Source organism: Protomyctophum bolini (genome assembly GCF_963924005.1).
Source record: "Protomyctophum bolini genome assembly, chromosome: 7".
Lineage (NCBI taxonomy): Eukaryota > Metazoa > Chordata > Actinopteri > Myctophiformes > Myctophidae > Protomyctophum > Protomyctophum bolini.
The window spans coordinates 23,826,464-23,841,185 of NC_137868.1; the positions used below are offsets into that span (position 1 = coordinate 23,826,464).

General features: G+C 41.2%; 1 protein-coding gene across 1 annotated transcript; it reads left to right on the forward strand.

The window, feature by feature from the left end:
- Nucleotides 1-12,345: 12,345 nt before the first annotated feature.
- Nucleotides 12,346-14,455, forward strand: LOC308318630 (mitochondrial import inner membrane translocase subunit TIM16-like; the record flags this gene model as incomplete). Its single annotated transcript, XM_080768255.1, has 2 exons — nucleotides 12,346-12,704; nucleotides 14,392-14,455. The coding sequence occupies 2 exons, from the start codon at nucleotides 12,346-12,348 to the stop codon at nucleotides 14,453-14,455; spliced, it is 423 nt and encodes a 140-aa protein (XP_080624381.1).
- Nucleotides 14,456-14,722: the final 267 nt, after the last annotated feature.

Genomic DNA, 14,722 nt, shown 5'->3' on the forward strand with positions numbered 1-14,722 from the left:
CAGAATGTGATGATGTATGATGACGTATGATGATAAGAGCGCCCCTCACTTCACATGGGTGTGACTTTTCTATAGTGTACGCGTTTTCCATTATGTTCTAACCGTGTATTATGATGATTTCATTGATTCGTCTTGTATATTTGTATGTCTTTAAATGTTCTGATGAATTGAAAATGGAGGACCCTTATGTAAACAAGTCTTAGTGCTTTTTCTGGTTTTATCCTCTTGCAGATTTTGTATTGACCTGTACTTTCCTTGAACTGTACCCATTTTACAAACTGTTAATACATTTTTCAATCAATCAATCAATCACTCAATGAAAATCTGACCATCAGACTGACGGAAGTTCAAAAGGAGACAACTGACCATATGGAGCTTTTTTGACATCCGTATTGTAGGCTACATACTTGGTAGACCTAATAAAAACGCAGATGTATAAACTAAGCTCTCAAATTATTTATATTCTATTATTTTCTCTATTAGTATATTTCTCAAACCACATACAAATTTTGTTACATTCTCTGTGTTCATAAATGTTACCCTTGAATGAAAATGGAATGGGGGTTGGCATGTTTATTCATTACACATTTTGGCACTCTACAAAAAGTGCAGTTTAACAGCCTTTATAGTTGCAATAGCTTACATCAGTTACATGTAGGCTACCCATGACATGTACCAGTGCCACTACCAGACAATTTAATGAATAAATTAGGCTATATACTACAGAATTAGTAACATCTATTGCTGTATTCTAACACAAATTGAGTCTAATATGGTCGGCCATGACATTAGCTATTAATTTCAAGAAAATTGCAACAAATTATGCAGAAAGGAAACACTATGCTCTTCTTAATAAAAAGAGAACAGAGAACCCATTCTCTTAATTCTGGCTTGGAGTTTAATCTGTAAATTGAACTAAATATCAAAAGCTGCAATCATTGTTTTTTTGTTTTTTTAGGGAGACTACTCATTCAACTGTAATGAAGATTACGATTGCCTGGTGGTAATTCATTTGGAGAATGGCTTCCTAGTGGTAAAAACTGACTACAGACAGACAGTCTATTAATTTTGTTAATGTTCATGAACATTGTTAATGTTCTTCAAGTCTAAGAAAAGTGCAAATGCACAACTTTAGCCTAATAACCAGATTATTTTTGTATTCTTTGTTCCCTCTGTCTTCAACCATTTTGTATTCTGTTATTTCAACAAATAGCAGTTAATTGACAGACATGTCATGCAGCAATGGCTCAAAAAACCCATTATGCACTTAAATATAAAAAGGACACTGTTTACCCACATTAATACAAATGTCAGCATTTGCATTTATTTATTTGTTGTGAACTTATTACCCTATACAAAAACAGAAGACTATTTAGATAATGGGGGTGTGAACAGTGAAATAGCCTGCAGATACAAACCAATTGTAACAAGTTTAGGTGATGTTGGCATTTCAACAGACATTAAACCTTTGACTGTCTCCAAACAGGACAAACATGATTCTCTCTCTCTCTCTCTCTCTCTCCCATGTACACACACACACACACACACACACACACACACACACACACACACACACACACACACACACACACACACACACACACACACACACACACACACACACACACACACACACACACACACACACTTGAAAAATATGGCCACACGTAAGATGAGGCTGGCAGATGATTCAGAGATGATGCCAGGGAGTGGACCCCTTGCCAAGCTGCATGGGACTATACAGTTTGGATCCATGGGAAAACAAGAGTTCCAGGGAACCATATATCTCTCAGAGGCAGCAGGGTGTTTAAGGCCTGTGCATGTCTGTCAGTGGACTGGGCCGGGCCCCAGACCAAAGACAAACAAGCAGCAGCAGCTGAGCTGGACCAAGAGTATTCATCTACTTACGCACTTGCAAAGACCCATACGCACATCCAGTCACAACTCACACTCACACTCTAATCCGCACAAATCCGCATTTTTCACTAGGATTATTTTGATAAAAAATATAAATAGGCCTTGAATTTTGTACTTTTAGGAACGGGCCATTTAAACTTCAGTGTCAAATTTACTTTGACCATAGATGTCTCCTGCCCAGGGCAGTAATATAATATTATAATAGTTTTATGAATATAAAGATGGGACATAACTTTGTGGGGCTATACGTAGTTCTCAGAGGAGCGCGTGGAGATCATGTAGCCTACTGTAGCTCTGAGCCAGTTGCACCACCTCAGACTAAGTTATAGCTTACCGGTAACATTTTAATGACTTCCTTTACAAAAACATGCTGCGTGATGACAACGCGGCCCGAAGAATCTTGATTTCATTCACTTGTTTGATTCCCATTGCTGCACGTTCCTCAGCTGATTTTGATTACAAACTACTCCTTTTTTAATCTCATTCAAGATGACATCCAGACAGTGTACTCATTTTAAACTTAATGAGCATGCTAATATGTATCTGAAAAGTTAAAACCTTATAGGTTAGAAATAAGCCACGTAATAGCAAATATGCTTTGCTGGCTGTCTCTCAACTTGTAAACAAACAGTGTGTAGTGGAGGGACTGAAGGGATGCGACTGATTCATTTAAAGGAAGTTCAGGCAGACAACTCACGAATAGATTTACCAAGTGTGCATATGATATTTGAATTGGCGTTCGGCTCTGCTGGATTTTTCCCTGCTCGGCACAATTAAGCAACAACATAAAACATAAAGAGCAGGGAGATAGATATACAATAACCCCCCCATGGGGAGCATAAATAGCAGAGCCCACCGGTGGTGCTGGGAGAAAACATCACATACAACCGGGAACCATGAGCAGAGGAAGAGCATGGAGTCTAGTGAGCTTAAGTAGCCTGCCCAATTGGTCAGCTGACTGCCGCATCGGCGAATGACGTGTGGGACTTGCACACACTTATACGCCCACATAGTAATGCAGCATGTTAACCCCTTGAGTATAGAATGCGCCTTTGAGCATGGCATGAACCCCCTTGAGGTTGTTTGCATGAACTAACTCGCGAGCTTCGTCTAATTAATTAAAAATTGATTTTATGGACTTTTGATATAAAAATACAATACATAAAAATACAAAAGGAAATTGGCATCCATTGTTAGGTATGCCCATATGATGACTCCGGATATGGTCTAAAAGTAAGAGCCACTTGTAATGATTAGTCAACATTAGTTCTTCCCTCATTGACACACAAAGCATTTAACTACTGTAAATGAGTAAGTCATGATTCCTGTTCTTTGTATCATTTTCTTCTTGCCTATAATTCTCCATGGGAACAGACGTATGAAGTGACCTCAGATTCAATGTGAGTCATCCTGTTCTTAGCCTAACTCGTGGGCTGTGGCTTTTGCTGACAAATGTACAATCATGTGTAAATTGGTTAGTTACGATACACATCTTCTGTTCTGCTAATGCAATGGCACTTAATAAATGGATTCAACATTATTCCCCACAAGACCTATGTACTACTACTGTATACAATAATACTCTGCTCCCAATTGTTGCAGTATCAGTATTATACCTCCAAATTACTCTAGGGGGTGATAACAGCATATTTCGCTTGTGGGTCCGGTGCCATTGTGTCCCCAGGTCATAATGCAGCATATCTTGTGTAGAATAAACAAAGACATTAAATTAAATAATAGCTTATCTTATAGCCTACTATTAAAGGTTTTCTAGAATTTCTACCATAGCAAAAAAATATTTGTAGCCTACCTCAGAGTGAAATAAATGTAATCCCTCTAATTTGAGTATATGCTAAAATGCCATGTCCCCCATCATGTTTATTCAATTTAATTTACAATGTAATATATCCAATCAAATTCAAACAAAAATGTAATTTGAATTCTTATTGTATAGTTCTAATGCTTCTCAACAAATGTATTGAATGTAATTTTGAAATCAGTTTTGTCCCTGACTTTATTGTTCCCCCTGCTATGCAAATCCACCTGTAAATATCCCCCGACTATTTCTCTAGCCAAATCACTTAAAGTAGCATATATTTTCTATAGGAAATCCTGTCCCTGAAGAAGTAGGCTATCACTGTTTAATATTCCTTTTTATCAATGTTTTAGGTTGTTTAGGCTGATGTGGTAAAGCATAAAACATGTCCCCCTTGTAACGCTTAAATAATTGATACATCTTCTAACAGCTGAACATGCCCTCTTTCAGAAAAAAATCACACCTGTGTGAAGTGAGGGGCGCTCTTATCATCATACATCGTCTCATTTTGGCCAATCACAATTTGTGTCCTCACTTTTAACCCTCACTTTTAGCTTCAATATGTACTTTGCTCAGTCAATCAAATTAAATACTTTAATTAGCCCATTTGGTGCTAAAACGTCAACGGCAGTTAGCTATACCCAAATGCATTTATTTAAATCCCTGCCAACATAATTCTTAGTGTGTGAAGACAAACAAAAACAATTAAAACCTAATAAGTAGCCATTTTGGCAACAACACACAACATAACAGGCAGCTCTCCTGGCAAGTCAAGAGACAGGCCGAGGGAGAGAGAGAAGGAGAAAATGAAGCATTCTCGACAGTGTTCATCATCCGGGCAGGCCCCCGAGAACTTCTGAATGAGTAAAATGATTTGATTATGTTGAGGCTAATGACGAGAGGCATACTTAAATCCATCCCAACGTTTTTCTTTACTTCTGCCCCTGATTCAGCGCCCTGTCAGCAGCTTGTTAGAGGGTTCTTACTGCGGTATTTCAGAGTCGCTCTGCGCTCTCTCTCATCAGATGAATACTGAGTGAGAGAAAGCAAGAGAGAGAGAGAGAGGCACTGATTGGGGTAAGCGTGACCCAATAAAATAACTGGGTTTCTTTGACACTGGTGTCATGGCAGTGTCAAAATAGAAATAGTGATTATAAATAGGTGTCATCATCTTTCATGACACATCTTGACAATCTGTCATGATAGAGCTTTTTGGCCTCTGATGGAGCAAGCTTAATTTTATGTGATATTATGTTTGCATAATGACTCAGCCATGGGGTGCGTTTCCCAGGCTTTCCCAACACTATGTATCCTCTAACCATTCAAGGAGTGTTGATATACTTTTGGCATACAGTTTACTTGTACTTCTATGGTATTTCCTGATTTATTAGATGCACAATGGAAAATTTAACAAATCCACCTGGGAGTGAAAATCCTGTACAAAAGTCACGTTGAATGTTTTGTCTGGAAACTAAATCATGTCTTTAGTGAAGCTTATTCATCAATCCCACCAAGTGTCGTGAACATATACCCATTTGTTCGCAACACCCACAGACCACACAAACAAGACCAATTACAACATCCCTCCATGCATTGCTGCAGGCAGAACATGGTTGAGTGAGACCAGGGTGTCTTATATATTACACAGGTTATGAACAACAATAAAATCTATGACACAACAAAGTCCTGTGCCCCGGCCTAGCCTATGACACCACACACCAGACCAATACACACAAAGTAGTCTCGTCCCTTTGCTCAAGCACACTTTGACATGAAGCCAGGAGCGGCCAGGGGTTGAACCGGGGACCTTCTAGTTCCCATGCAGACATCTGTTGGTGTTGGTGTTGTGACTATAGATATTGTCAATAACTTGCATGAGAGGGGGAGAGCTGGTGGAGTTTGTTGTTTTGTGCACAAGGATGCTAACGCACACCGAAATCCTTTTTAGCGGTGCCGGCCCACGGGAGAGAACTATCTTGAAACAAGAAGAAAGTGGCCGCACAGCCAATAGTTTTATTTAGGACAGCAGGTAGACAGAATCCAACGTTTCAGGGATAAAGTTCTTTAGCAGACAGTTTGAGGGCCCAATGGAGTTAAGCGTTTTTTACTACTTTCCATTGGTTCAATATTTTCTAAACAACACACAGACGTAAAGGGTGTTCAAGATTTATGGAAAAAAAACAAAAACCTCAAAAATGGAGATAGAAGGTTTCCTCTCGACAGCAACGTTATAACATACCATGCTAATCTGTGTCTCCGAAAATCAATACGGAGACATATGGGAAACATAAAGTGACGCCCTCCTTAATTGAGTTTTTATAACAAAGTACAAGATTAACCAGTACACCAAGTTTCTTTAGCCCTGCAGTTTAATTGACATATCAAAAGGGCCCAACAAAAGAGGTCACTGACAAAGAGTGACCTCTTCATTTTGCCAGTCAATACAACAAAGCAACCAGCACAGGGAGCTGTCCAGTTTGCCAGCTGCTGCTTCAACTGGAGCATAAGGCAGTCTAGTTAGTACATGACAGTCACTCACTGAGCCAGCCAAGGAAATTACTGTAAAGCGTGGCATGCACGGAATAAATCACATTAGGGAATCACTAACACATAAAGGCAGAAGAAAGTGAATAGGAAATGTGTATATAACCAGTTATAATGTTAGGAATGCCATTGTTGGTAGAGCCAGGCCTATTGGGAACATTTGGGAATTATAATACACAAGCAGTTGTGCTGGTGTGATTAGATTAGGTGCAGTGTGTGTGTGTGTGTGTGTGTGTGTGTGTGTGTGTGTGTGTGTGTGTGTGTGTGTGTGTGTGTGTGTGTGTGTGTGTGTGTGCGCATGCACGTGTGTGTGCGTGAGTGCGTGTACAGATTTCTCCAGATGCATTAAGTCCTATCAGTGCTTGTCAGCTGTCCTGTAGTTGTCTCATCTACATCTACTACTGTGTGTGTGTGTGTGTGTGCATTCACGTACATGTCCCAGACATCAGAGCCAGTTAGTCTCTCACCGTTATCGTCACATCCTTGTCTACCTCAGGTCACACCGGCAAAGAGGAGATGGCAAATAGCGTGAAAGAGAGAGAGAAAAACAGAGACCGAAGAGAGAGAGAGAGAGAGAGAGAGAGAGAGAGAAGAGAGAGAAAGAGAGAAAGAGAGAGAAAGAGAGAGAGAGTGGGTGGATATTGTGGAAGATGCAGGGGAGAAAAAAAGAAAGGTTTCACCGCTTCCAGAGAAACTCTATCGGTGAGGAGCCTCTAATCACATTACCCCAGAAAACTTTTACTTATGGCTAATGGAATTCGTTTAAAATTGAACCACTGTGGAATAAGCAGATTTGCATTGATCCAGATATGTATAGAGCCACAGTCAGTCTATCTATTCTGTGAGGGAATTAAAGGCCGCTAAGCCTATAGAGCCAGACTGAATAATCCTATGTCAAAAGATCAATACAGGCTGCTGGAACCCGCTTGAGATTTCCCCCTGCATGTATGTGTGTGTAGTGTACTGTATGTACACATGCATGTGTGAATGCACCCATATTTTATATGAAATATAAAAAAACTAATGATTGTGCACCCTTGCATGTATGTGAATGCCCTCACATGGCATACGATATGTAAGTGTAAGTGTGTGTGTGTGTGTGTGTGTGTGTGTGTGTGTGTGTGTGTGTGTGTGTGTGTGTGTGTGTGTGTGTGTGTGTGTGTGTGTGTGTGTGTGTGTGTGTGTGTGTGCGCGCGTGCGTGTGCGTGCGTGTGTGTGTGTGTGTGTGTGTGACACGTGTGTTTATCTAGGGTGTATATTTTGCCTGCAAATTCTTCAGTGTGTGGGAATTGGCCATCCTTTTGGCTGTTACCTGGCTCATTGGGTGGTGGCCCTGGGCTGAGGCAAGCATGGGGCTCTTTGGGGTTTTTCAGCTGGACTGTTAACACCATACAAATAAGCCTGGCTTGCTGGCGTTTATTTAGTCTGACACTGGTGACATCCATCGTCTGGGCTTCCCTCTGACAGCCCTGCCCCTGGGAAGAGCAAGCCAGTCAGGCCTAGGACACTGGCTGCCACAACACACAATTGTCCAATACAGCAAACACGCACTGGATCCAAAATGGAGGCTAATGATGATGACATGACTGTGCTCCTGAGGTTCCCATATGGACTTAATGTCCTTTAATGCTTGTCCAAGAACGGGTTAAAAGCATATTAATACATTTATATTCAATTCAAACTTTATTCCAGACACACAGGGGGTCCATAGAGCGTCGCAGTCCCACCCCCTTTCATGGCGATGAGCGGCCCGGAAGAGAATTTCCCATTCGTTTTTCCCATAGACGTTTCAAAAAGTATTTATTACATATAAAGAACTGTAAACAAAGCCAACTCGGATGGTGACAAATCATGACAATAAACAAAAAAATTGGACCGAACAAATAATTAGAAAGAAGAAAAACAACAAAAAAGGTGTTGTACCCTGCCCTTTTTTCTTCTTTCGAATTATTTGTTCGGCCCAAAAGATTTTGTTTATTGTCATGATTTGTCATTATCCGAGGCTTTAAAGGTCTTTCTGAAACGTCTATGGGAAAATTGAATTGGAAATGCTCTTCCGGGCCGCTCGTCAGGGGCGGGACTGCGATGCTCTAGTACAAATCATTGACATCACACATAACACAAATTTAAAAAATAACAAAAGAATCGTGAAATCATAAATAGAGGCTGACTCTCCAGTGTTTAAGCAGCCTGGACGAGTACCGGAGACAGCTCTTCCCAGGATTGACTATATCCTCAATAATACTGTTCCTGGATCCATGAATCCATACATGCTCAAGGTCTCTACAGTGCCTTAAGAAAGCCTCACATGTGTGGATTCCACACATTAAGAACAAGCGACTGTCAGGCCACTAAAATATATACAGTATAGTTATTAATATGCTTTGGTTATGGTATCCAAAGCAATATTATCATGGGGTATACCCAGCAAAGTAGAGTGTCAACTGTCAACATGGAAGAAGACATGCTAATTGATTGATTGAATTATTCTTTCTTATCTATGTTTATGAGCATGCATGCATTTCAATTCAAATTGTAAATCAGTCAGTGGAACTAACTGGGAGCCTCCTAGTTCAGCCAAAATCCTCTTCTGCTGTACACATTGGGAACATTTGGAGTTTAAGTACCTTGCTCAAGGTCTCTTTAAAGTTGAGGAAAAGGACTACGAGATTACTCTACATTTCTTCATATTCATGACCAGATTTGTTGCTTTGATTGGGTTACTTTCTGGGATATTGCTTTTTTTCCCAGTCATATACTAAAATCTATTCACAACAATATTACAGAATCATAATAAGGAATTCATTATTTTTTCTATCCATGTGCCTGAAATCAGCTAAGTGGCTCAGCTTAATCTAATCACACAGCCTTAACTGGGTGACATTGACCAGCTCTGCCAAATAATTAGCAATGGCAGCCCATCGGTCTCATCCATATTCACTCTCTCCTCCCGGTTAGCTTGCCTGATTACCCTGTAGATCCTGAGAATGTGCTAAATGACCTCACACACCAACAGCATCACCGCACACACACTCGATAGTGACCTCATTGATGAGCCAACCCCTGCCAATATTCACCCACACAAATACACACACTCTCATCAGTCAGGGAGGTCAAGACGACCCCATCATCATCACGCTGGCTGCAATGGGCAGTAGCAGTGCACTGCAATGACATTGGCCATAAGCAGCGGAACACCAGTGAATCTGATGACTAAGATCCCCAAATATGAGATTAGCCGTTCCCGACTCCCGTGCCTAAGTGCCACTCGGCACAAATGGGGCCCTAAGAAGATAATAACCTTACAATTGCTTTTATACGGATTGAGTTATTTGATTACAAGCCCTTGGAGTGAAATGTATCTCTACCTGTACCACTGCTGGACATGAGGATATAAGCCATTTTCGCAACCTTTAGGAATTGAGCAACAACCGGAATGTATAGGGACAATTAAGGACTGTGTGTGTGTGTGTGTGTGTGTGTGTGTGTGTGTGTGTGTGTGTGTGTGTGTGTGTGTGTGTGTGTGTGTGTGTGTGTGTGTGTGTGCGTGCGTGCGTGCGTGTATGAGAGAGAGAAAATCTGTGGGCCTGCGTCCGTGTGTCTTTGCAGAGAAAAATAAAGAAGAAATAAAGATATAGTAAATTGTCGATGGAAGTAATTGGCTTTCAGTTGAACCTTAGGAATCTTATATGAACAGTAACAGTAACAACTGTCCATGTTTATACATATATATACAAGCATTTTGTTTAATTTCACATTGTCAATAATGCAACATTCGTAATTTCGTATGGCAACTATACACATGTAATAGTGCGAAATGCAGTATTTAGCTTCTTATACTTGTATGAGTAGTGACAAATAAATCCTTCTTGATTCTAAGAGGTGGTAGATCTGCAATATAGTCACTGTCCATTCATCTCTTTACGGACTGCACCAGGGGAATTCATCTTCCTGTCCCCATCCGCCAATGAGAGTTCATGACTGCCCTGTGTATTGAATACTGAACCAGTATAGGTTAGAGTTGACCATGCTTTCGCTGCTCTTTGGCAACCTCCTGTCCCATGATGGCGAAGCTGTTGAAAGTCTCAAGGCAAACTCCCACCCCACTGGCCCTCTCTCTCCACAACCCGCTAGCTTTGAGCTAATCCTGTTTGTCCCCGTTTACCAGGATTGAAGTGGAGAGGCCTCTGTGCCTCACCCCCTCAACCCCCACCTCTCTGTGCTCTGTTTAAAGACATTTACTGGACCATATCTATGTGGCCTTATCCAGGACAACTTCTATTGCCTACAAATTAGAGGCAAGTTAACCCAGTTACACAACGAGACTGTGGTTCTCCCAGAAATCTACAAGGTTTCCAGGGGACAGTGTTTCAGTCAAGGGCAAACCACGGTGGAGCAGATAGTGTTTGAAAGAAAATGTTTGATGGCATAAAAATAAATCCAAAAACAATAATTTGAAGGGTGTAAGTTATATGTTTTTGTTAATTAAATATCTATCTTCTTATAGTAATAATTGCTAGATTCAGGGTTCAGGTCAGGGTATATCCATTTACCCTTTTATCCAGTCAGGAGAGATAACCCACAAAGACCTTCAATTTTAAAGTATAACAATTCCAATTTTGTCTGCTAATTCTTGGGTTTCATCACTTCCAATTTCACTCTCTTCTGATTGGATAAAATTGGTATCCTGACCTGAACATTTATTCTATTTTTTACTAAAGAGCTGGAGAGATTTAGATCCCCTTGAAATTGTCATACAGTAGGTTGTCTTGTCCTTGTCTTCGTCAGTCTTGTTTCAGCATTCTTAGTCTTAGTGAAAGTCTTGTTTAACACTTGCCAGCTTTGATGCTTCGCACTATTGCGATCACTTTTTTCACCAGTAACACAGACCAGGCTTTACTCCCAGGTGAAAAGTCTGGTGACGCCACTAGGTTATCCTTCTTGTAACCTGGAAATGTCAATAAACAGATTGTTGGGAGGAAACAAAATAAAAATAATAATTGTCATAGGTTGGGTTTTTAATCCTCAGCAATTAAGTCTCTAGAATGTCAATATTGGTCCATCAGTTGGTTGCTATAATTATAATGGTAATGATTATTTTCATTATTAGGAGAAGCTGAGTGAAATACAATTAGAAGTTGATGATGTCATCAGTACCATATACAGTATTGCATGTGCACATTACCACATGGATATAATGTGATAATTGATTGTCATGTGTCCCAAGAGAGCGAAGGAATGGGACTATCCATTAACCATATTGATTAATCAGCACCATTCCCAACATGTGAGGCGATACAATTGCATGGACCATGTACATACTGTACATGGTCCATGCAATTGTATCACAGTGGGCCCTATTGTAAACAAGTATAATGCTTTATGGTGTTGTCCACTCATAGTTAACAGTTTTTTGCATTGAGTTGTACTTGAAATGTACTGTAAAAGTGTAATGCTTTATGGTGTCGTCCACTCACAGTTAACAGTTTTTTGTATTGCGATGTACTTGAAATGTACTGTAATTCTGCAAACTGTTAATAAATCAATCAATCAATCAAACATGTAAGGGTTCATTTGATCACATTCACTCAGAGTGCATTTAGCACTGAGCATTTCACTGTATAGGGCACTACTGAAAAGGGATGTCCCTTTCACATACCCTGCAGGCAGTTTTAGAGCAGAGATGAATCTGGAGAGAGCTACTTCGGTCGCAACTATCAGAATATAGAGCTCTATTATGCTTTGTTCAGTAACAATGGTCTCCCTATATCTATCTGGCATCACACTGATGACATCAAGGAACTCCATAATACTGTATGAGCACCAGTAAGACGCGCAAACGCGGGAAGTGAACGCAGCTCGTACATATTTGGGTTTTGGACGTATAGCTGCTTTGGGGACTCCTTATATGGTTATGGCTGAGTCATGGTGACGTAATCACTCAGCTCCATATATGGGCACAAAAGCGGGACAGACACACAGACACACAGACAGACATGATCTGCTAGGTCTCATAGTAAGTGCTCATTGCGTTCGCAATAAAAGGGACACAGACGGACTGATGGTACATGGCGAGGTACCTGGTACAGATAGTTGTAATGGGGGCACAGGTAGTGAGCAGAGCGTTTGCTAAAGCCTTAAGACAGGAACTAGCAGCCAGTCAAGCAGCAGCGCAGGCCAGGGGCTGTTGGGGTCAGCAGTCCCCTGCAGTGTGCAGCATCTCTGGGATGAGCATCCAAGAGGCCCAGCAGATCCTCAACATCACAGCTCTCACCCCAGAGGAGATCCAGCGGAGCTATGGACACCTGTTCAAAGCCAACGACAAGGCGGTGGGCGGCTCATTCTATCTGCAGTCAAAGGTGGTGCGGGCTAAGGAGCGCCTGGACGAGGAGCTCAGCATTCAGACACAGGACAGTCAGCAGAAAGCGTAAAATACGGAAACATGAAGAACGATGCTCAGCCACCCCTTCCCTTCCCCATCCTCTGTACATTATGACCTCAATCTTTTTCTCTAAAGTAAATAAATAACATACCCTATAGCCTATTTAAAGGGGAAATCCACACCAAAACCCATGTACCCTGACCAATTCAAGGCCAACATGTATGTTGGGACAGGATTATAGGCTGATTATGTGTTTTGGTGTGGATTTCTCCTTTAATTTGGGGAGAAAAGAAAGTGTCAAGGTAGGTTACACCGCACTTTTATTCTGCCTATGAGGGCAGATTCTACCAGTGCATTTCAATGGGAATGGAGCGTCTTTTGCAGAAATCCGCAAATGGCAGCAATACTCCATTTCCATTGAAATGCATAGGCTATGGCGGAAGTGCACATTTTGTGGATGTAGCTGTGAGACACCTATATCATTCTACAGGCCACAGCATTACACCGCCATGCTTTGCTCCTCTACACACACGTGGCCCGGAGAAACAACAACCACACGGAATGTGTGGCGTTAGACTCGAGCGCGCCGCTAATGCATCACATTCTGTTTGATATAGAAGCAAAGTGTTGCTATATGAGTGAAAAGGTCTGTAGATACATTAACAGTATTTCAATGTCTGACTTACACAATACGATACACAATCCAGACATATTGGCTGATTAGGAAAAGTAGAACTATATGTTTTAACTTTGACTTAATTTATTATTATTTTATTTCTCTATTTTTACAAATGTCCTTTTTATGCCCATATATGGAGATTTCTGTATTTGTCTCTCTGTGTCCCTTTATTCCTATATATGGAGTTCTGTGTCATATCCATGCCCAAATATGAATTGTTGTGATGTCAGAACAGAACAGACCAGCTCCATATATGGAGATATAGGTGATCAAGTCCAGAGCCCGGGCAGAGGCTTTTGTGCTGGTTCTGGACCGGCTATCCGACAGATTCACCACCGGGCACTGCACTCCCTGTGGTGGTGTGGAACGTGTGTGTCGATCGCAGTACTTGTGCAGTAGGCCTATACTTGTCGATCGCAGTACTTGTGCAGTAGGCCTATACTTGTCGATCACAGTACTTGTGCAGTAGGCCTATACTTGTCGATCGCAGTACTTGCGCGCTCTGCTTGCGCAAGTAATGAAGACAGTGTGCGGCTGGACTACTCCTTTTGTATCCTATATGGAACCCACAAGAGATGATTTGGGAATTACACAATAATACTTCACACACACATAAGGCCGCATGAAGACTAAAATGTTAGGGAGGGACTAGTGGAGAAGAGATCCCGGCGTAGAACCAAAAGAGAAGTCATTTTATGTGCAGGTGTCATTCTCCGAAAATAGCAGATCTACAAGCACACAACGCATCTCACTGTCTGCGATACATTGTGAGCTTGTCGACAGCCGAGTATAAATCAGGCTACGGTGCCATCATAACCGGACAATAGACCAAAATCTTATGGTATTTAGTCAACTAAAACTAAAGCATTTCAGATGACTAAAATATAACTGAAACTAAATGCAATTTTATTCAAAAGACTGACTAAAACTAAATCAACACTGGTCTGGCAAGAAGCCGTACGATGGAGAGAAAAAGCCACCACATGAAGCACCCTGTTATCTTACAAACAGTTGCACAACAACAGTTATGATAAGTTATGGTGTTTTATCTAGGGCCATCAGTATGGAGCAGAGCCACTGTGCGGAGCTGACAGATCGTGGATTGGAAGGCCTGTGATATATGAGGGTTCGATAAGTGCAGAGGTGTAGAGATCTCAGGAAACACAGCCTATTAGGTTGCTAGAGCAACCAGCGGGGGCCCCTACAAGTGGGGATTAGGTTAAGCTAGCTTTCAGTCATTTACAGCTTATCAAGGAGAGGCCATTTCTGCCAGCTACTTTAGCACACTTTCAACAAAGAGGTCAGGTCTGGGGAATTTCACACAGAACCAGACTTTCCCTGCCGCTCTTCACACATTATGCACATGTACACACACACTCAAATG